Genomic DNA, 22,816 nt, shown 5'->3' on the forward strand with positions numbered 1-22,816 from the left:
ATGATTATGGCTCTAGATTGCTGGAAAAAAAAGCTGTTTCAGGTGTTTGAAAAATGATAAATTCTCCAATTTATGGACAGGGGCATAGCCCCTCTCCGGAAACCCCCCTACCCCCTACCCCCAGCCATCCTCATGTACTTTCTGCCCCTCAGATTTTGGGGGTGCATGACGCCCCTGGGCAACAGTATAAAGCGTAGGCTGCTAAAACATGCTGTTATTAAACCCATTATTTTTAAACCCATACAGACGTGACAATGGCAGACATATAGACATACCTTTAGCTCATCATTTTCATCCTCCAGTTTCTCTATCTCCTCCTGAAATAGCTGGTCGGGCTCAGGTACCGGTTCGGGCTCGTTAACGATGGCCTCAGGGGAGAGATCCTCTGGTACCGCCGTTTCTGTGACCGGCTCCGGGGGAGACTGTGTCTTTGTCTTCATCTTTCCTCCTCCTTTTTTAAGCTTTTATTCAGGTGAAACTGGATCAGCTCAGACTGCAAACATCCCTCTCTCCAGAAGCCAGGGCCGCAGCCCACACTGCTCTTGCCAGAGGTTTTTTGTTTCCGGTCGTTGTACCGCTAGCCTCACCTTCTCCTCCCCCTCCTCTCGGGTTATTGTTCTTCAATTTAGGAGATTTGGATGAACAAGGTTGATCAGAAACAACCCGTGTTGTATCCCCCTTCAAACACGATATATCAGTACAACGCGAGTCTTCAGACTGACTGCTGCGCTCCTCTGCCGCTCCTCTGCCGCTCCCAGCCGCCGCCGCCGCCCTGGTCAACGTATGGATTTCAGCACCATCGGACTGGACAGGGACCGCGCCTGCCACGCTTGCCGCGCCTTTGAAAGAAAAATACTGTCTGTCTTTGCTGGTTGCCGTGGAGACCGGGGAGCTGCCGCGGCTGCCTCTCCCTCCTCCGCACTGCTTTGACGCGATGCTCTTTGACGGAGTGCTGCTTTTCGGTGTCTCTTTAGATCCAATGTCTTTGCCGCCAGCCGGGGAGGAAGCGCGCTGTAGCTGCTGCCTTCTGTTGCTATTGTCTAGCTGGCTGCGGGAGTCGGCAGCGCCGCCCGACGCAGGGTTCATGGTGTCATATAGAGAGGATGGACGTTCAGTTCAATAGCCTAGTCTACAATCCACATCACATCATCACATCAGCCAGACAGTACCCTCCCTGCGCTGTGTTCTTCTGGCTGAAAAATAATACAGTGAACACATCGTTATTTTAACTACAAAGAAAAAAGAAACATAAGCCGAGAAACGGAGGTGATTTGCTTCCATGCGTTTCTTGAAAGTAGACTCAAGTAGGCTAAACGAGAGGCCATTCTATTCTGAGAGGTCTTTAAATATAGAGCGTGGCTGAAATTAATATTTTATGTAAAAGGCACCTTCATAACAACACTGCCCCAATCCACCCACAATAAGGTTGCAGTACCAACACCATCAGACCAGGCCCACCGGGCTACTAGCCCGCACGCAGAGAATGGCTGCAGTAATTGGAAATCTCATCAGCCAATTAAATTGCACTAGGCTGAAGCATGTGTCCAGCCATTCTACTGTTAGATCTCTCTCTCTCTCTCTCTCTCTCTCTCTCTCTCTCTCTCTCTCTCTCTCTCTCTTCTCATTCTTTTAAAGACAGGATTCTTCGGAAGCTCTGACCTCTAGAAGTAAACATCGTCGAGACAAGGCTCGAGGGAAAATGTTTTGAATATCTGTCAGGTTCGTGGCTGTCGTTCCACTCCTACCGCTCCGACACGTCCGATGAGACTTTATCAACCGGATGGAACGGATAAACCCGCTGAGACACTACTCAACCGGATGGAACGGATAAACCCGCAAAATAAAGGAGCGAGCAATCTACACGATGCTCGCGTTGTAGTACAATCAATAGTTAAATACCGTCTAGAATTCGATAGTCAACCTAGTGTGTGTAGTCTAATGAGAGGTTAGTTTCCGACAGAAACCACACACACACACACACACACAAATCATAAAGATTCAAATCGATTGACACAATTAAAACCCTTTGTCCTCTCTAAGCACTAAATATATATTGATGTTAATCATACAAATAAGAGTTATTCTTAACCAATGAAAACAATGAATATCATTTAAAGGACATCTTACCAGCAGTATCCCGGCGACAGTGATGGGGAGGAGGAGGAGGAGGAGGAGGAATCCCCTCCTCTGAATCTCTTTGAGCGCACGCGGCCCCAACCACCAATGAAACTGGTTCTAATGTACATTACATTACGTCACCTCGGGGAGGGGAGGGGCGCAGAAAGAGACTAACCGGAAGATGAAGGTGGAAGTGCTTAGTTGGCACCTGGCAGGATTCATGATGATATACACAAATAATGCATTCTCATGAATGATGACCTGAAGATTTACGGCACCATAATTGGTGATAATGCCGCCAAAACTACCTTGTTGATTTAAAGATTGTCAGAGAGAGAGAGAGAGAGAGAGAGAGAGAGAGAGAGAGAGAGAGAGAGAGAGAGAGAGAGAGAGAGAGAGAGAGAGAGAGAGAGAGAGAGAGAGAGAGAGAGAGAGAGAGAGAGAGACAGAGAGAGAGAGAGAGAGAGAGAGGCAGTCCTATCAGAGGCTTTTGATGGTAGATAAACAAGGGGTATCCCTCCTTGAATACATGGTTCCTGTCTACAACCAGTTGTATGGTTTGTTACACTTTGAAATCAATGGTTTTTGGTTTGGTGTACATTTAAGCATAATTATGTTGCCATGCAACTGGAGGGAGGTATATTCTATCACTCTGCCTCTGTGTTTCAAAACAAGCTGAGTACCAAAGACATCCAGCCAACATTGTCACTTTCCATTTATTCCTGGCTTGTCACTGAGACTCTCTCTCTCTCTTGCTATCTCTTTTGCTCTTGCTATCTCTTTTGCTCTCTCTCTCTCTCTCTCTCTCTCTCTCTCTCTCTCTCTCTCTCTCTCTCTCTCTCTCTCGCAGCCTCAAGCTGTGTTGTGAAACTGTTTCACAGGAGCCTGGAGACCGTCAGAGCTGAGTTAAGAGAAAGAGGGGGGTACTTTTTGAACAGAGCTACGGGACAGAGACAGTCAAATGCTCTCACCGTCCTGGGTTATCTCTCACCCTCCTCACACTAACTGGGTTATCTCTCACCCTCCTCCCACTAACTGGGTTATCTCTCACCCTCCTCACACTAACTGGGTTATCTCTCACCCTCCTCACACTAACTGGGGTTATCTCTCACCCTCCTCACACTAACTGGGTTATCTCTCACTGGGGTTATCTCTCACCCTCCTCACACTAACTGGGTTATCTCTCACTCTCCTCACACTAACTGGGTTATCTCTCACTCTCCTCACACTAACTGGGTTATCTCTCACCCTCTAACTGGGTTATCTCTCACCCTCCTCACACTAACTGGGTTATCTCTCACCCTCCTCACACTAACTGGGTTATCTCTCACCCTCCTCACACTAACTGGGTTATCTCTCACCCTCCTCACACTAACTGGGTTATCTCTCACCCTCCTCACACTAACTGGGTTATCTCTCACCCTCCTCACACTAACTGGGTTATCTCTCACCCTCCTCACACTAACTGGGGTGTGTACCCCCCCAACCCCCCTCCACCCCAACTCTCCTCTAGTCCTCTCCACCTAACCCTGCTCTCCTCCTCCCCATCCTCTCCCACCTCTCCCCCTCCTCCTCTCCTCCCCCCCACCTCGCCCCCTCCTCTCCTCCCCCCCACCTCGCCACCCCTCTCCCCCTCCTCCTCTCCCCCCCCACCTCACCACCCCTCTCCCCCCCCACCTCACCACCCCTCTCCCCGTCCTCCTCTCCTCCCCCCACCTCGCCACCCCTCTCCCCCTCCTCCTGCCACCTCGCCACCACTCTCCCCCTCCTCCTCCTCTCCTCCCCCCACCTCGCCACCCCTCTCCCCCTCCTCCTCCCCCTCCTCCTCTCCTCCCCCTCCTCCTCTCCTCCCACCCCCTCCTCCTCCCCCACCTCGCCACCCCTCTCCCCCTCCTCCTCTCCTCCTGCCACCTCGCCACCACTCCTCCTCCTCTCCTCCCCCCCACCTCGCCGCCCCTCTCCCCCTCCGCCTCTCCTCCCCCTCTCCTCCCCCTCCTCCTCTCCCCCCAACCTCTCCTCCCCCACCTCTCCACCTCCTCTCCCCTCCTGCCAACTGTGAGGGCCTTATTATGACAGATGTCTACATCCCTGCAGGGCCCAGTCTCTCTCCAATTAAATCCACTCAACATTAAATTAACCCTTGAACATCGCTTCTGTATCTTCCTGAAATCCAATCAACCATGTACAGCCTCTATATTCTGCATCCTCAAATTGTGAAAAGTTGATTACATGTTATCCATTGTCCAGTTATTATTCCATCTTTGATGTCTTATAAGCAACAGTCTAAAATGAGATGAGATACCTCTAGTCTGATCCTGTAACTCCAGTCTGATCCTGTAACTGTAGTCTGATCCTGTTACTGTAGTCTGATCTTTGACCCCCCCCCCATTTGTTTTGTACACTGCTGCTACTCACTGTTTGTTATCTATGCATAGTTACTTCACCCCCACCTACATGTACAAATGACCTCTAACCTGTACCCCTCCACATTGACTCGGTACCGGTACCTCCTGTATATAGCCTCCACATTGACTCGGTACCGGTACCTCCTGTATATAGCCTCCACATTGACTCGGTACCGGTACCTCCTGTATATAGCCTCCACATTGACTCGGTACCGGTACCTCCTGTATATAGCCTCCACACTGACTCGGTACCGGTACCTCCTGTATATAGCCTCCACATTGACTCTGTACCGGTACCCCCTGTATATAGCCTCCACATTGACTCTGTACCGGTACACCCTGTATATAGCCTCCACATTGACTCGGTACCGGTACCTCCTGTATATAGCCTCCACATTGACTCTGTACCGGTACCTCCTGTATATAGCCTCCACACTGACTCGGTACCGGTACCTCCTGTATATAGCCTCCACATTGACTCTGTACCGGTACCTCCTGTATATAGCCTCCACATTGACTCGGTACCGGTACCTCCTGTATATAGCCTCCACATTGACTCGGTACCGGTACCTCCTGTATATAGCCTCCACATTGACTCTGTACCGGTACCTCCTGTATATAGCCTCCACATTGACTCTGTACCGGTACCCCCTGTATATAGCCTCCACATTGACTCTGTACCGGTACCTCCTGTATATAGCCTCCACATTGACTCTGTACCGGTACCTCCTGTATATAGCCTCCACATTGACTCGGTACCGGTACCTCCTGTATATAGCCTCCACATTGACTCTGTACCGGTACTTCCTGTATATAGCCTCCACATTGACTCGATACCGGTACCTCCTGTATATAGCCTCCACATTGACTCTGTACCGGTACCTCCTGTATATAGCCTCCACATTGACTCTGTACCGGTACCCCCTGTATATAGCCTCCACATTGACTCTGTACCGGTACCCCCTGTATATAGCCTCCACATTGACTCGGTACCGGTACCTCCTGTATATAGCCTCCACATTGACTCGGTACCGGTACCTCCTGTATATAGCCTCCACATTGACTCTGTACCGGTACCTCCTGTATATAGCCTCCACATTGACTCTGTACCGGTACCCCCTGTATATAGCCTCCACATTGACTCTGTACCGGTACCTCCTGTATATAGCCTCCACATTGACTCGGTACCGGTACCTCCTGTATATAGCCTCCACATTGACTCGGTACCGGTACCTCCTGTATATAGCCTCCACATTGACTCGGTACCGGTACCTCCTGTATATAGTCTCCACATTGACTCTGTACCGGTACCTCCTGTATATAGCCTCCACATTGACTCGGTACCGGTACCTCCTGTATATAGCCTCCACATTGACTCGGTACCGGTACCTCCTGTATATAGCCTCCACATTGACTCTGTACCGGTACCCCCTGTATATAGCCTCCACATTGACTCGGTACCGGTACCCCCTGTATATAGCCTCCACACTGACTCGGTACCGGTACCTCCTGTATATAGCCTCCACATTGACTCTGTACCGGTACCTCCTGTATATAGTTTGGTTAGTGTTATGTTATTGTGTTACTTTTTATTTAAAAAATATATATATTTATATTAGTTTATTTGGTGAATATTTTCTTAACTCTTCTTGAACTGCACTGTTGGTTAAGGGCTTGTAAGTAAGCATTTCACCTTAAGGTCTTGGGTCATGTGACAAATAAGGTTTGACCTGATTTGATCCTGAGATATCCTGTAAATACAGTCTGATCCTGAGATATCCTGTAAATATAGTCTGATCCTGAGATATCCTGTAAATATAGTCTGATCCTGAGATATCCTGTAAATATAGTCTGATCCTGAGATATCCTGTAAATATAGTCTGATCCTGAGATATCCTGTAAATACAGTCTGATCTTGAGGTATTGTGTAACTAGTCTGATCTTGAGGTATTGTGTAACTCTAGTCTGAAGGACAGCTGGGAGGACATCACAGAGAGAGAGAGAGAGAGAGAGAGAGAGACACACACACACACACACACACACACACACACACACACACACACACACACACACACACACACACAGAGAGAGAGACAGAGAGAGAGGCAGGGGCAGACTTATTGATTTGGAAGCCCCAGGCAGAGGCCAGTCTAAGGGCCCCCCTATAATGGGTTTTACAGTAAAGAGGTACCGTAAAACTTCAATTAATTGCCCAGGAGTTTTTAAATCCCCGAACACAACAGGAACTTATTAGAGACAGGTTTCTATTATAGCCAGGTGTCTATTAACTATGCTCATTTAAGTAGTTCATTGTTTAATTCCAGCATTCACTTTCATGTATTAATATATTTCTTCATTTCCTGCACTAATGTGTTATCGTTTACACACTGAGTCACATTTCTTTTGACTTAGTATGCCTCTAGATTTCTTTTAAACTTTTCCTTGACATAACAACTATTCTCCTCTTTGACTGGCAGTTCTTACTTTCGCCACTAGAGGGCGATCAGCTGGTTTCTAGGAGTCTGTACTCCGGGAAGTTGTTGACGGTTTTTGTGCTTGCCAGTTAGCTAGCAGTTCTCAGCTGTTAGCAGCCAATGGCTAGCAGTTCTCAGCTGTTAGCAGCCAATGGCTAGCAGTTATCTGCTGTTAGCAACCAATGGCTAGCCTTTCTCAGCTGTTGGCAGCAAATGAATAGCAGTTCTCAGCTGTTAGCAACCAATGGCTAGCAGTTATCTGCTGTTAGCAGCCAATGGCTAGCAGTTATTTCCTGTTAGCAACCAATGGCTAGCAGTTATCTCCTGTTAGCAACCAATGGCTAGCAGTTCTCAGCTGTTAGCAGCCAATGGTTAGCAGTTATCTGCTGTTAGCAGCCAATGGCTAGCAGTTTTCAGCTGTTAGCAGCCAATGGTTAGCAGTTATCTGCTGTTAGCAGCCAATGGCTAGCAGTTATCTCCTGTTAGCAACCAATGGCTAGCAGTTATCTCCTGTTAGCAACCAATGGCTAGCAGTTCTCAGCTGTTAGCAGCCAATGGCTAGCAGTTCTCAGCTGTTAGCAGCCAATGGCTAGCAGTTCTCAGCTGTTGGCAGCCAATGGCTAGCAGTTCTCAGCTGTTAGCAGCCAATGGCTAGCAGTTCTCAGCTGTTGGCAGCCAATGGCTAGCAGGTTCTTACTGGTGATAAAATGGATGATTGCCATAATTTTTTTTTGTCATTACTGAATTATTAAATCTAACAAATCAAACATTAAACCTCGTAAACAATTAATGTAAATGCATGCTAACCTCGTAAACAATTCATGGTAATGCATGGTAACCTCGTAAACAATTCATGGTAATGCATGGTAACCTCGTAAACAATTCATGGTAATGCATGGTAACCTAGTAAACAATTCATGGTAATGCATGGTAACCTCGTAAACAATTCATGGTAATGCATGGTAACCTCGTAAACAATTCATGGTAATGCATGGTAACCTCGTAAACAATTCATGGTAATGCATGGTAACCTCGTAAACAATTCATGGTAATGCATGGTAACCTAGGAAACAATTCATGGTAATGCATGGTAACCTCGTAAACAACGTATATTTGAAACAGGCTTTTATTTGAAACAGGCTTTTATTTGCTGAAATGTGTGACGTCGCCCGGCTATTAAAAGGGACAGCCGGCCTTTTGAGATTCGCCGTTTAATTGAAGTTTTACGGTAATTGAACTGTAAAAATGTATTACCTTTAAAATGTGCCATAAACACAACCAGTCATGATGTTTTCATCTGATTGTCAAACAAATCACTTCAAAAAAATATGGTTACCTTTGCATGTTCATCCCAAATAATGTGGCCTCATTAACCTGGGCACAGTGTCCAGGCAAAATCCCCCAGTGGTGTAAAGTACTTAAGTAAAAATATTATAAAGTACTACTTAAGTAGTGTTTTGGGGTATCTGACCTTTACTATTTATATTTTTGACAACTTTTATTTCACTACATTCGTAAAGAAAATAATGTACTTTTTACTCCATACATTTTCCCTGAAACCCAAAAGTACTTGTTACATTTTGAATGTTTAGCAGGACAGGACATGGTCCAATTCACACACTTATCAAGTGTGTGAACTGGTCATCCCTACTGCTTCTGATCTGGCAGACTCACTAAATACAAATGCTTCGTTTGTAAATGAAGTCTAGAGTATTGGAGTGTGCCCCTGGCGATCCGTAAAAAATAAATAAATAAAGAAAATTGTGCCGTCTGGTTTGCTTAATATAAAGAACGTGAAATGATTTATACTTTTACTTTTGATACTTAAGTATATTTTAGCAATTACATTTACTTTTGATACTTAATAAGTATATTTAAAACCAAATACTTTTAAACTTTTACTCAAGTAGTATTTTACTGAGTGACTTTCACTTTTACTTGAGTCATTTTCTATTAAAGTATCTTTACTTTTACTCAAGTATGACAATCGGGTACTTTTTCCACCACTGAACCCCTCCTCCCCCCTTTCAACCATTTTCCAACTTTGAAGCTTCCCGCAGATTTTGCTGCTGTTGAACCAACCTGCTGAAGCAAGACAGAATTAGAGCGATGAAGCTGAGCAGCCCTTGACAGCGTAAATCGTAGGTCCGCCACTGGAGAGAGACAGAGACAGAGAGTCCTTGATTAACTCACATCCCAAAATAATACCATCACCCTGCTTCACCCTGCCCTCTGTCAACCTCCCCTCCTCCTCCTCCTCCTCCTCCTCCTCCTTCCCCAACACCAGCACAATGACCTCATGCCCAGACTCATCCAGGCTGCTTTGCATTGTTGGAAATCTGAGACTGTGTCCTAATCCTTCATGTTTATTCAGGGTTTGTGTAACGTGTGTCGGGGGCCCCAGGCACCAATAGTCTAGGTACTTTGGAAATCATAATGCTACACGATTATGAAGCAATTTTCAGTGACACAGCCACAGTTTTGTCTTTGAGTGACGACCAATGAGGAGCGCTAAGGGAGCGGCCTGCTGGGTTTTTAATGAGTGGGCGTGTTCTGGCCTCAGCTTGTGGGGTAGGAGGAGCTACAGATTCTACAGATACTGGTTCATAATAGGACATTCTGCAGGCTAAGCAAAGATCCGCAAGAATACTTACGTTTGCATTGCATCAATTTAATCCGATTTTACGAGTGATAAATAAAATTTAAAAAAGCAACTGTATGTATATGACTTATTACTGGGTCTCGTGGGGCTGGAATCTACTGCTCTGTTCTCCTCTCCCTGTGAATTTCCAGCAGGCATATAGATGAACACCTGTCTGCTCTAGCCTGGTCCTGAAGGATGACTGTGTGAGGGAGGAGACAAGGGGGGGGGGACTATGGAGGCGTAGAAATTCTCCTTAATTAGTCCTCTGGACCATCCAATAACAGGGCTAGGACAGATATTTGACACTTTAAAAAAAAATAATGTTTCTACTTGCCTAAATAGTTTGAAGAAGAAACTAAGAGTTATTGTGAGGCCAGGGAATCTTCTCTCGATATCTGAGATGTTGAAACAGTTTTAACATTTCCTCAGATACAAAGAGCAGATTCCCTGGCCTGCTGTTTCAATGCAGACCAGAGAATCTTCTCTCTGTATCTGAGGAGATGTTGAAACTGCAGTCAGTGAGGAAATATAGGAGCCTAAAGGGGAGATGCTTGCTAAAATTACAGCTTTCCTATATTGAGTTATAAAAGTATTGCTCCGGGTAACAGAATAACAAAGACCCGCCCTTCATCTCCTTCTCTGGCAATGCTAACACCCACCCATAAACTCTCTTGTCTAGTAGTGCATGACCACACACACACACACACACACACACACACACACACACACACACACACACACACACACACACACACACACACACACACACACACACACACACACACACACACACACACATCCAACTGTGTGGGGGCTCTCACAGATTACAGAAGAGGGTGTGTGTGTGTGTGTGGTAGGGAGGTGTGAGAGCCCCCCGGTTTAATTTAGAACCACGGCTGTGTACAGTTACCATGGAAACCTTTGTTTCCGTGAAGCGTGGGGATGAGGAAGAAGGATGCTGATTGGTCCTTGGGGCCCCTGATCAGTGACATAAAGGAGTAGGTGACCTCCTGGATCACACATCTGTTAAACAGCTAGTCTGCATCCCCAATGGGACCCTCTTCCCTTTATAGGGCACTAGATGCACCCATAGGGTTTTGGTCAAAAGTAGGGCACTATGTAGGGAATAGGCTGCCATTTGGAACACTCCTCTATTTCCTCACTGACTGCAGTTTCAACATCTCCTCAGATTCACAAGCATTTTCGTTACACCCGCAATAACATCTGCTAAATATGTGTATGTGACCAATAGACTTCGATTCGATTTTGACCCTAGTGTTATTTACAGTGAGGACTCTCCCCTGACTGGTCACTCCTCTACACAGGTTAGATACTGGACTGGACTGGATAGGAGAAAGAAACATGGTGGACATACAGGTTAGATACTAGACTGGACTGGATAGGAGAAAGAAACATGGTGGACATACAGGTTAGATACTAGACTGGACTGAATAGGAGAAAGGAACATGGTGGACATACAGGTTAGATACTGGACTGGTCTGGATAGGAGAAAGGAACATGGTGGACATACAGGTTAGATACTAGACTGGACTGAATAGGAGAAAGGAACATGGTGGACATACAGGTTAGATACTGGACTGGTCTGGATAGGAGAAAGGAACATGGTGGACATACAGGTTAGATACTGGACTGGACTGGATAGGAGAAAGGAACATGGTGGACATACAGGTTAGATACTAGACTGGATAGGAGAAAGGAACATGGTGGACATACAGGTTAGATACTAGACTGGACTGGATAGGAGAAAGAAACATGGTGGACATACAGGTTAGATACTGGACTGGACTGGATAGGAGAAAGGAACATGGTGGACATACAGGTTAGATACTGGACTGGACTGGATAGGAGAAAGAAACATGGTGGACATACAGGTTAGATACTGGACTGGACTGGATAGGAGAAAGGAACATGGTGGACATACAGGTTAGATACTAGACTGGACTGGATAGGAGAAAGGAACATGGTGGACATACAGGTTAGATACTAGACTGGATAGGAGAAAGAAACATGGTGGACATACAGGTTAGATACTAGACTGGACTGGATAGGAGAAAGGAACATGGTGGACATACAGGTTAGATACTGGACTGGATAGGAGAAAGGAACATGGTGGACATACAGGTTAGATACTGGACTGGATAGGAGAAAGGAACATGGTGGACATACAGGTTAGATACTGGACTGGACTGGATAGGAGAAAGGAACATGGTGGACATACAGGTTAGATACTGGACTGGACTGGATAGGAGAAAGAAACATGGTGGACATACAGGTTAGATACTAGACTGGACTGGATAGGAGAAAGGAACATGGTGGACATACAGGTTAGATACTAGACTGGATAGGAGAAAGGAACATGGTGGACATACAGGTTAGATACTGGACTGGACTGGATAGGAGAAAGAAACATGGTGGACATACAGGTTAGATACTAGACTGGACTGGATAGGAGAAAGGAACATGGTGGACATACAGGTTAGATACTAGACTGGATAGGAGAAAGGAACATGGTGGACATACAGGTTAGATACTAGACTGGATAGGAGAAAGGAACATGGTGGACATACAGGTTAGATACTAGACTGGACTGGATAGGAGAAAGAAACATGGTGGACATACAGGTTAGATACTGGACTGGACTGGATAGGAGAAAGAAACATGGTGGACATACAGGTTAGATACTAGACTGGATAGGAGAAAGGAACATGGTGGACATACAGGTTAGATACTGGACTGGACTGGATAGGAAAAAGGAACATGGTGGACATACAGGTTAGATACTAGACTGGACTGGATAGGAGAAAGGAACATGGTGGACATACAGGTTAGATACTAGACTGGATAGGAGAAAGAAACATGGTGGACATACAGGTTAGATACTGGACTGGACTGGATAGGAGAAAGAAACATGGTGGACATACAGGTTAGATACTGGACTGGACTGGATAGGAGAAAGGAACATGGTGGACATACAGGTTAGATACTAGACTGGACTGGATAGGAGAAAGGAACATGGTGGACATACAGGTTAGATACTGGACTGGACTGGATAGGAGAAAGAAACATGGTGGACATACAGGTTAGATACTAGACTGGACTGGATAGGAGAAAGGAACATGGTGGACATACAGGTTAGATACTAGACTGGACTGGATAGGAGAAAGGAACATGGTGGACATACAGGTTAGATACTAGACTGGACTGGATAGGAGAAAGGAACATGGTGGACATACAGGTTAGATACTAGACTGGATAGGAGAAAGGAACATGGTGGACATACAGGTTAGATACTGGACTGGACTGGATAGGAGAAAGAAACATGGTGGACATACAGGTTAGATACTAGACTGGATAGGAGAAAGGAACATGGTGGACATACAGGTTAGATACTGGACTGGACTGGATAGGAGAAAGAAACATGGTGGACATACAGGTTAGATACTAGACTGGATAGGAGAAAGGAACATGGTGGACATACAGGTTAGATACTAGACTGGATAGGAGAAAGGAACATGGTGGACATACAGGTTAGATACTAGACTGGATAGGAGAAAGGAACATGGTGGACATACAGGTTAGATACTAGACTGGATAGGAGAAAGGAACATGGTGGACATACAGGTTAGATACTAGACTGGACTGGATAGGAGAAAGGAACATGGTGGACATACAGGTTAGATACTAGACTGGATAGGAGAAAGGAACATGGTGGACATACAGGTTAGATACTAGACTGGACTGGATAGGAGAAAGGAACATGGTGGACATACAGGTTAGATACTGGACTGGACTGGATAGGAGAAAGGAACATGGTGGACATACAGGTTAGATACTAGACTGGACTGGATAGGAGAAAGGAACATGGTGGACATACAGGTTAGATACTGGACTGGATAGGAGAAAGGAACATGGTGGACATACAGGTTAGATACTAGTGACTGGATAGGAGAAAGGAACATGGTGGACATACAGGTTAGATACTGGACTGGATAGGAGAAAGGAACATGGTGGACATACAGGTTAGATACTGGACTGGATAGGAGAAAGGAACATGGTGGACATACAGGTTAGATACTAGACTGGATAGGAGAAAGGAACATGGTGGACATACAGGTTAGATACTAGACTGGACTGGATAGGAGAAAGAAACATGGTGGACATACAGGTTAGATACTGGACTGGACTGGATAGGAGAAAGAAACATGGTGGACATACAGGTTAGATACTAGACTGGACTGGATAGGAGAAAGGAACATGGTGGACATACAGGTTAGATACTAGACTGGATAGGAGAAAGGAACATGGTGGACATACAGGTTAGATACTAGACTGGATAGGAGAAAGGAACATGGTGGACATACAGGTTAGATACTAGACTGGATAGGAGAAAGGAACATGGTGGACATACAGGTTAGATACTAGACTGGATAGGAGAAAGGAACATGGTGGACATACAGGTTAGATACTAGACTGGACTGGATAGGAGAAAAGAACATGGTGGACATACAGGTTAGATACTAGACTGGATAGGAGAAAGGAACATGGTGGACATACAGGTTAGATACTAGACTGGACTGGATAGGAGAAAGGAACATGGTGGACATACAGGTTAGATACTGGACTGGACTGGATAGGAGAAAGGAACATGGTGGACATACAGGTTAGATACTAGACTGGACTGGATAGGAGAAAGGAACATGGTGGACATACAGGTTAGATGACTGGACTGGATAGGAGAAAGGAACATGGTGGACATACAGGTTAGATACTAGACTGGACTGGATAGGAGAAAGAAACATGGTGGACATACAGGTTAGATACTGGACTGGATAGGAGAAAGGAACATGGTGGACATACAGGTTAGATACTGGACTGGATAGGAGAAAGGAACATGGTGGACATACAGGTTAGATACTAGACTGGATAGGAGAAAGGAACATGGTGGACATACAGGTTAGATACTAGACTGGACTGGATAGGAGAAAGAAACATGGTGGACATACAGGTTAGATACTGGACTGGACTGGATAGGAGAAAGAAACATGGTGGACATACAGGTTAGATACTAGACTGGACTGGATAGGAGAAAGGAACATGGTGGACATACAGGTTAGATACTAGACTGGATAGGAGAAAGAAACATGGTGGACATACAGGTTAGATACTGGACTGGACTGGATAGGAGAAAGGAACATGGTGGACATACAGGTTAGATACTAGACTGACTGGATAGGAGAAAGAAACATGGTGGACATACAGGTTAGATACTGGACTGGACTGGATAGGAGAAAGAAACATGGTGGACATACAGGTTAGATACTAGACTGGATAGGAGAAAGGAACATGGTGGACATACAGGTTAGATACTGGACTGGACTGGATAGGAGAAAGAAACATGGTGGACATACAGGTTAGATACTGGACTGGACTGGATAGGAGAAAGGAACATGGTGGACATACAGGTTAGATAGTAGACTGGACTGGATAGGAGAAAGAAACATGGTGGACATACAGGTTAGATACTGGACTGGATAGGAGAAAGGAACATGGTGGACATACAGGTTAGATACTAGACTGGACTGGATAGGAGAAAGGAACATGGTGGACATACAGGTTAGATACTGGACTGGACTGGATTGGAGAAAGGAACATGGTGGACATACAGGTTAGATACTAGACTGGACTGGATAGGAGAAAGGAACATGGTGGACATACAGGTTAGATACTAGACTGGATAGGAGAAAGGAACATGGTGGACATACAGGTTAGATACTAGACTGGATAGGAGAAAGGAACATGGTGGACATACAGGTTAGATACTAGACTGGACTGGATAGGAGAAAGAAACATGGTGGACATACAGGTTAGATACTGGACTGGACTGGATAGGAGAAAGAAACATGGTGGACATACAGGTTAGATACTAGACTGGATAGGAGAAAGGAACATGGTGGACATACAGGTTAGATACTGGACTGGACTGGATAGGAAAAAGGAACATGGTGGACATACAGGTTAGATACTAGACTGGACTGGATAGGAGAAAGGAACATGGTGGACATACAGGTTAGATACTAGACTGGATAGGAGAAAGAAACATGGTGGACATACAGGTTAGATACTGGACTGGACTGGATAGGAGAAAGAAACATGGTGGACATACAGGTTAGATACTGGACTGGACTGGATAGGAGAAAGGAACATGGTGGACATACAGGTTAGATACTAGACTGGACTGGATAGGAGAAAGGAACATGGTGGACATACAGGTTAGATACTGGACTGGACTGGATAGGAGAAAGAAACATGGTGGACATACAGGTTAGATACTAGACTGGACTGGATAGGAGAAAGGAACATGGTGGACATACAGGTTAGATACTAGACTGGACTGGATAGGAGAAAGGAACATGGTGGACATACAGGTTAGATACTAGACTGGACTGGATAGGAGAAAGGAACATGGTGGACATACAGGTTAGATACTAGACTGGATAGGAGAAAGGAACATGGTGGACATACAGGTTAGATACTGGACTGGACTGGATAGGAGAAAGAAACATGGTGGACATACAGGTTAGATACTAGACTGGATAGGAGAAAGGAACATGGTGGACATACAGGTTAGATACTGGACTGGACTGGATAGGAGAAAGAAACATGGTGGACATACAGGTTAGATACTAGACTGGATAGGAGAAAGGAACATGGTGGACATACAGGTTAGATACTAGACTGGATAGGAGAAAGGAACATGGTGGACATACAGGTTAGATACTAGACTGGATAGGAGAAAGGAACATGGTGGACATACAGGTTAGATACTAGACTGGATAGGAGAAAGGAACATGGTGGACATACAGGTTAGATACTAGACTGGACTGGATAGGAGAAAGGAACATGGTGGACATACAGGTTAGATACTAGACTGGATAGGAGAAAGGAACATGGTGGACATACAGGTTAGATACTAGACTGGACTGGATAGGAGAAAGGAACATGGTGGACATACAGGTTAGATACTGGACTGGACTGGATAGGAGAAAGGAACATGGTGGACATACAGGTTAGATACTAGACTGGACTGGATAGGAGAAAGGAACATGGTGGACATACAGGTTAGATACTGGACTGGATAGGAGAAAGGAACATGGTGGACATACAGGTTAGATACTAGACTGGATAGGAGAAAGGAACATGGTGGACATACAGGTTAGATACTGGACTGGATAGGAGAAAGGAACATGGTGGACATACAGGTTAGATACTGGACTGGATAGGAGAAAGGAACATGGTGGACATACAGGTTAGATACTAGACTGGATAGGAGAAAGGAACATGGTGGACATACAGGTTAGATACTAGACTGGACTGGATAGGAGAAAGAAACATGGTGGACATACAGGTTAGATACTGGACTGGACTGGATAGGAGAAAGAAACATGGTGGACATACAGGTTAGATACTAGACTGGACTGGATAGGAGAAAGGAACATGGTGGACATACAGGTTAGATACTAGACTGGATAGGAGAAAGGAACATGGTGGACATACAGGTTAGATACTAGACTGGATAGGAGAAAGGAACATGGTGGACATACAGGTTAGATACTAGACTGGATAGGAGAAAGGAACATGGTGGACATACAGGTTAGATACTAGACTGGATAGGAGAAAGGAACATGGTGGACATACAGGTTAGATACTAGACTGGACTGGATAGGAGAAAAGAACATGGTGGACATACAGGTTAGATACTAGACTGGATAGGAGAAAGGAACATGGTGGACATACAGGTTAGATACTAGACTGGACTGGATAGGAGAAAGGAACATGGTGGACATACAGGTTAGATACTGGACTGGACTGGATAGGAGAAAGGAACATGGTGGACATACAGGTTAGATACTAGACTGGACTGGATAGGAGAAAGGAACATGGTGGACATACAGGTTAGATACTGGACTGGATAGGAGAAAGGAACATGGTGGACATACAGGTTAGATACTAGACTGGACTGGATAGGAGAAAGAAACATGGTGGACATACAGGTTAGATACTGGACTGGATAGGAGAAAGGAACATGGTGGACATACAGGTTAGATACTGGACTGGATAGGAGAAAGGAACATGGTGGACATACAGGTTAGATACTAGACTGGATAGGAGAAAGGAACATGGTGGACATACAGGTTAGATACTAGACTGGACTGGATAGGAGAAAGAAACATGGTGGACATACAGGTTAGATACTGGACTGGACTGGATAGGAGAAAGAAACATGGTGGACATACAGGTTAGATACTAGACTGGACTGGATAGGAGAAAGGAACATGGTGGACATACAGGTTAGATACTAGACTGGATAGGAGAAAGAAACATGGTGGACATACAGGTTAGATACTGGACTGGACTGGATAGGAGAAAGGAACATGGTGGACATACAGGTTAGATACTAGACTGGACTGGATAGGAGAAAGAAACATGGTGGACATACAGGTTAGATACTGGACTGGACTGGATAGGAGAAAGAAACATGGTGGACATACAGGTTAGATACTAGACTGGATAGGAGAAAGGAACATGGTGGACATACAGGTTAGATACTGGACTGGACTGGATAGGAGAAAGAAACATGGTGGACATACAGGTTAGATACTGGACTGGACTGGATAGGAGAAAGGAACATGGTGGACATACAGGTTAGATAGTAGACTGGACTGGATAGGAGAAAGAAACATGGTGGACATACAGGTTAGATACTGGACTGGATAGGAGAAAGGAACATGGTGGACATACAGGTTAGATACTAGACTGGACTGGATAGGAGAAAGGAACATGGTGGACATACAGGTTAGATACTGGACTGGACTGGATAGGAGAAAGAAACATGGTGGACATACAGGTTAGATACTGGACTGGACTGGATAGGAGAAAGAAACATGGTGGACATACAGGTTAGATACTGGACTGGACTGGATAGGAGAAAGAAACATGGTGGACATACAGGTTAGATACTGGACTGGATAGGAGAAAGGAACATGGTGGACATACAGGTTAGATACTAGACTGGACTGGAAAGGAGAAAGGAACATGGTGGACATACAGGTTAGATACTGGACTGGATAGGAGAAAGGAACATGGTGGACATACAGGTTAGATACTAGACTGGACTGGATAGGAGAAAGAAACATGGTGGACATACAGGTTAGATACTAGACTGGACTGGATAGGAGAAAGAAACATGGTGGACATACAGGTTAGATACTAGACTGGACTGGATAGGAGAAAGGAACATGGTGGACATACAGGTTAGATACTGGACTGGATAGGAGAAAGGAACATGGTGGACATACAGGTTAGATACTGGACTGGATAGGAGAAAGAAACATGGTGGACATACAGGTTAGATACTAGACTGGACTGGATAGGAGAAAGAAACATGGTGGACATACAGGTTAGATACTGGACTGGATAGGAGAAAGGAACATGGTGGACATACAGGTTAGATACTAGACTGGACTGGATAGGAGAAAGAAACATGGTGGACATACAGGTTAGATACTGGACTGGACTGGATAGGAGAAAGGAACATGGTGGACATACAGGTTAGATACTAGACTGGACTGGATAGGAGAAAGAAACATGGTGGACATACAGGTTAGATACTAGACTGGATAGGAGAAAGAAACATGGTGGACATACAGGTTAGATACTAGACTGGATAGGAGAAAGGAACATGGTGGACATACAGGTTAGATACTAGACTGGATAGGAGAAAGAAACATGGTGGACATACAGGTTAGATACTAGACTGGACTGGATAGGAGAAAGAAACATGGTGGACATACAGGTTAGATACTAGACTGGATAGGAGAAAGAAACATGGTGGACATACAGGTTAGATACTAGACTGGACTGGATAGGAGAAAGAAACATGGTGGACATACAGGTTAGATACTAGACTGGATAGGAGAAAGAAACATGGTGGACATACAGGTTAGATACTGGACTGGACTGGATAGGAGAAAGGAACATGGTGGACATACAGGTTAGATACTGGACTGGACTGGATAGGAGAAAGAAACATGGTGGACATACAGGTTAGATACTGGACTGGACTGGATAGGAGAAAGAAACATGGTGGACATACAGGTTAGATACTAGACTGGATAGGAGAAAGAAACATGGTGGACATACAGGTTAGATACTAGACTGGATAGGAGAAAGAAACATGGTGGACATACAGGTTAGATACTAAACTGGACTGGATAGGAGAAAGGAACATGGTGGACATACAGGTTAGATACTAGACTGGACTGGATAGGAGAAAGAAACATGGTGGACATACAGGTTAGATACTAGACTGGACTGGATAGGAGAAAGAAACATGGTGGACATACAGGTTAGATACTAGACTGGACTGGATAGGAGAAAGAAACATGGTGGACATACAGGTTAGATACTGGACTGGATAGGAGAAAGGAACATGGTGGACATACAGGTTGGATACTAGACTGGATAGGAGAAAGGAACATGGTGGACATACAGGTTAGATACTGGACTGGACTGGATAGGAGAAAGAAACATGGTGGACATACAGGTTAGATACTAGACTGGATAGGAGAAAGGAACATGGTGGACATACAGGTTAGATACTGGACTGGACTGGATAGGAGAAAGAAACATGGTGGACATACAGGTTAGATACTAGACTGGATAGGAGAAAGGAACATGGTGGACATACAGGTTAGATACTAGACTGGATAGGAGAAAGAAACATGGTGGACATACAGGTTAGATACTGGACTGGACTGGATAGGAGAAAGGAACATGGTGGACATACAGGTTAGATACTAGACTGGACTGGATAGGAGAAAGAAACATGGTGGACATACAGGTTAGATACTGGACTGGACTGGATAGGAGAAAGAAACATGGTGGACATACAGGTTAGATACTAGACTGGATAGGAGAAAGGAACATGGTGGACATACAGGTTAGATACTGGACTGGACTGGATAGGAGAAAGGAACATGGTGGACATACAGGTTAGATACTAGACTGGATAGGAGAAAGGAACATGGTGGACATACAGGTTAGATACTGGACTGGACTGGATAGGAGAAAGGAACATGGTGGACATACAGGTTAGATACTGGACTGGACTGGATAGGAGAAAGGAACATGGTGGACATACAGGTTAGATACTGGACTGGACTGGATAGGAGAAAGAAACATGGTGGACATACAGGTTAGATACTGGACTGGACTGGATAGGAGAAAGAAACATGGTGGACATACAGGTTAGATACTAGACTGGACTGGATAGGAGAAAGGAACATGGTGGACATACAGGTTAGATACTAGACTGGATAGGAGAAAGGAACATGGTGGACATACAGGTTAGATACTGGACTGGACTGGATAGGAGAAAGGAACATGGTGGACATACAGGTTAGATACTAGACTGGACTGGATAGGAGAAAGGAACATGGTGGACATACAGGTTAGATACTAGACTGGACTGGATAGGAGAAAGGAACATGGTGGACATACAGGTTAGATACTAGACTGGATAGGAGAAAGAAACATGGTGGACATACAGGTTAGATACTGGACTGGATAGGAGAAAGGAACATGGTGGACATACAGGTTAGATACTAGACTGGATAGGAGAAAGAAACATGGTGGACATACAGGTTAGATACTGGACTGGATAGGAGAAAGAAACATGGTGGACATACAGGTTAGATACTGGACTGGACTGGATAGGAGAAAGAAACATGGTGGACATACAGGTTAGATACTAGACTGGATAGGAGAAAGGAACATGGTGGACATACAGGTTAGATACTGGACTGGACTGGATAGGAGAAAGGAACATGGTGGACATACAGGTTAGATACTGGACTGGACTGGATAGGAGAAAGAAACATGGTGGACATACAGGTTAGATACTAGACTGGATAGGAGAAAGGAACATGGTGGACATACAGGTTAGATACTGGACTGGACTGGATAGGAGAAAGGAACATGGTGGACATACAGGTTAGATACTGGACTGGATAGGAGAAAGGAACATGGTGGACATACAGGTTAGATACTGGACTGGACTGGATAGGAGAAAGGAACATGGTGGACATACAGGTTAGATACTGGACTGGACTGGATAGGAGAAAGAAACATGGTGGACATACAGGTTAGATACTAGACTGGACTGGATAGGAGAAAGAAACATGGTGGACATACAGGTTAGATACTAGACTGGATAGGAGAAAGGAACATGGTGGACATACAGGTTAGATACTGGACTGGACTGGATAGGAGAAAGAAACATGGTGGACATACAGGTTAGATACTAGACTGGACTGGATAGGAGAAAGAAACATGGTGGACATACAGGTTAGATACTAGACTGGATAGGAGAAAGGAACATGGTGGACATACAGGTTAGATACTGGACTGGACTGGATAGGAGAAAGGAACATGGTGGACATACAGGTTAGATACTGGACTGGATAGGAGAAAGGAACATGGTGGACATACAGGTTAGATACTGGACTGGACTGGATAGGAGAAAGGAACATGGTGGACATACAGGTTAGATACTAGACTAGACTGGATAGGAGAAAGGAACATGGTGGACATACAGGTTAGATACTGGACTGGATAGGAGAAAGGAACATGGTGGACATACAGGTTAGATACTAGACTAGACTGGATAGGAGAAAAGAACATGGTGGACATACAGGTTAGATACTGGACTGGACTGGATAGGAGAAAGGAACATGGTGGACATACAGGTTAGATACTGGAACTTACACCAACCTCCCAGTCGCCTGAAAATGTTAAAATTGAGAATCAGCAAAAGGTGGACAACTCTCTGAAGCGTAAAACCCCTTTCTTCTCTCGAACTAGAGACTTTAAAACATCATCCTGTTCTAAGGACCACTACGCCCTCTGGTGTTCACTGGAAGAATGACAAGGCACCCCTACTCAGAATCACCAAGCCTCAACATGACCTTGGTCCACAGCAGCCACCATTTACACCCTCCCTTCCTGTCCTGAGCAGTAATAAATGAAACAATAATAAAAGAACTGATCGTAGACATACAATATCTTTTAATGGCTGAAGGAGAGACAACACGTAC

The 22,816-nt window shown here is 45.0% G+C and overlaps 1 protein-coding gene across 2 annotated transcripts in view; it reads right to left on the reverse strand.

Moving 5' to 3' along the window:
* Window positions 1-501, reverse strand: part of LOC106593623 (uncharacterized) — a 43,111-nt gene extending 42,610 nt beyond the window's left edge. Inside the window, exon 1 of one of the 2 annotated variants that reach the window (XM_045711613.1) lies at window positions 276-501. In XM_045711613.1, coding sequence (XP_045567569.1) covers window positions 276-440 — 165 coding nt within the window. In that variant the 5' untranslated portion in view covers window positions 441-501. The remainder of the gene's footprint in view (window positions 1-275) is intronic. The other variant, XM_045711614.1, reaches the window with a different exon arrangement.
* Window positions 502-22,816: the final 22,315 nt, after the last annotated feature.

The sequence above is a fragment of the Salmo salar genome, unplaced genomic scaffold, assembly GCF_905237065.1.
Source record: "Salmo salar unplaced genomic scaffold, Ssal_v3.1, whole genome shotgun sequence".
NCBI classification, from domain to species: Eukaryota; Metazoa; Chordata; class Actinopteri; order Salmoniformes; family Salmonidae; genus Salmo; species Salmo salar.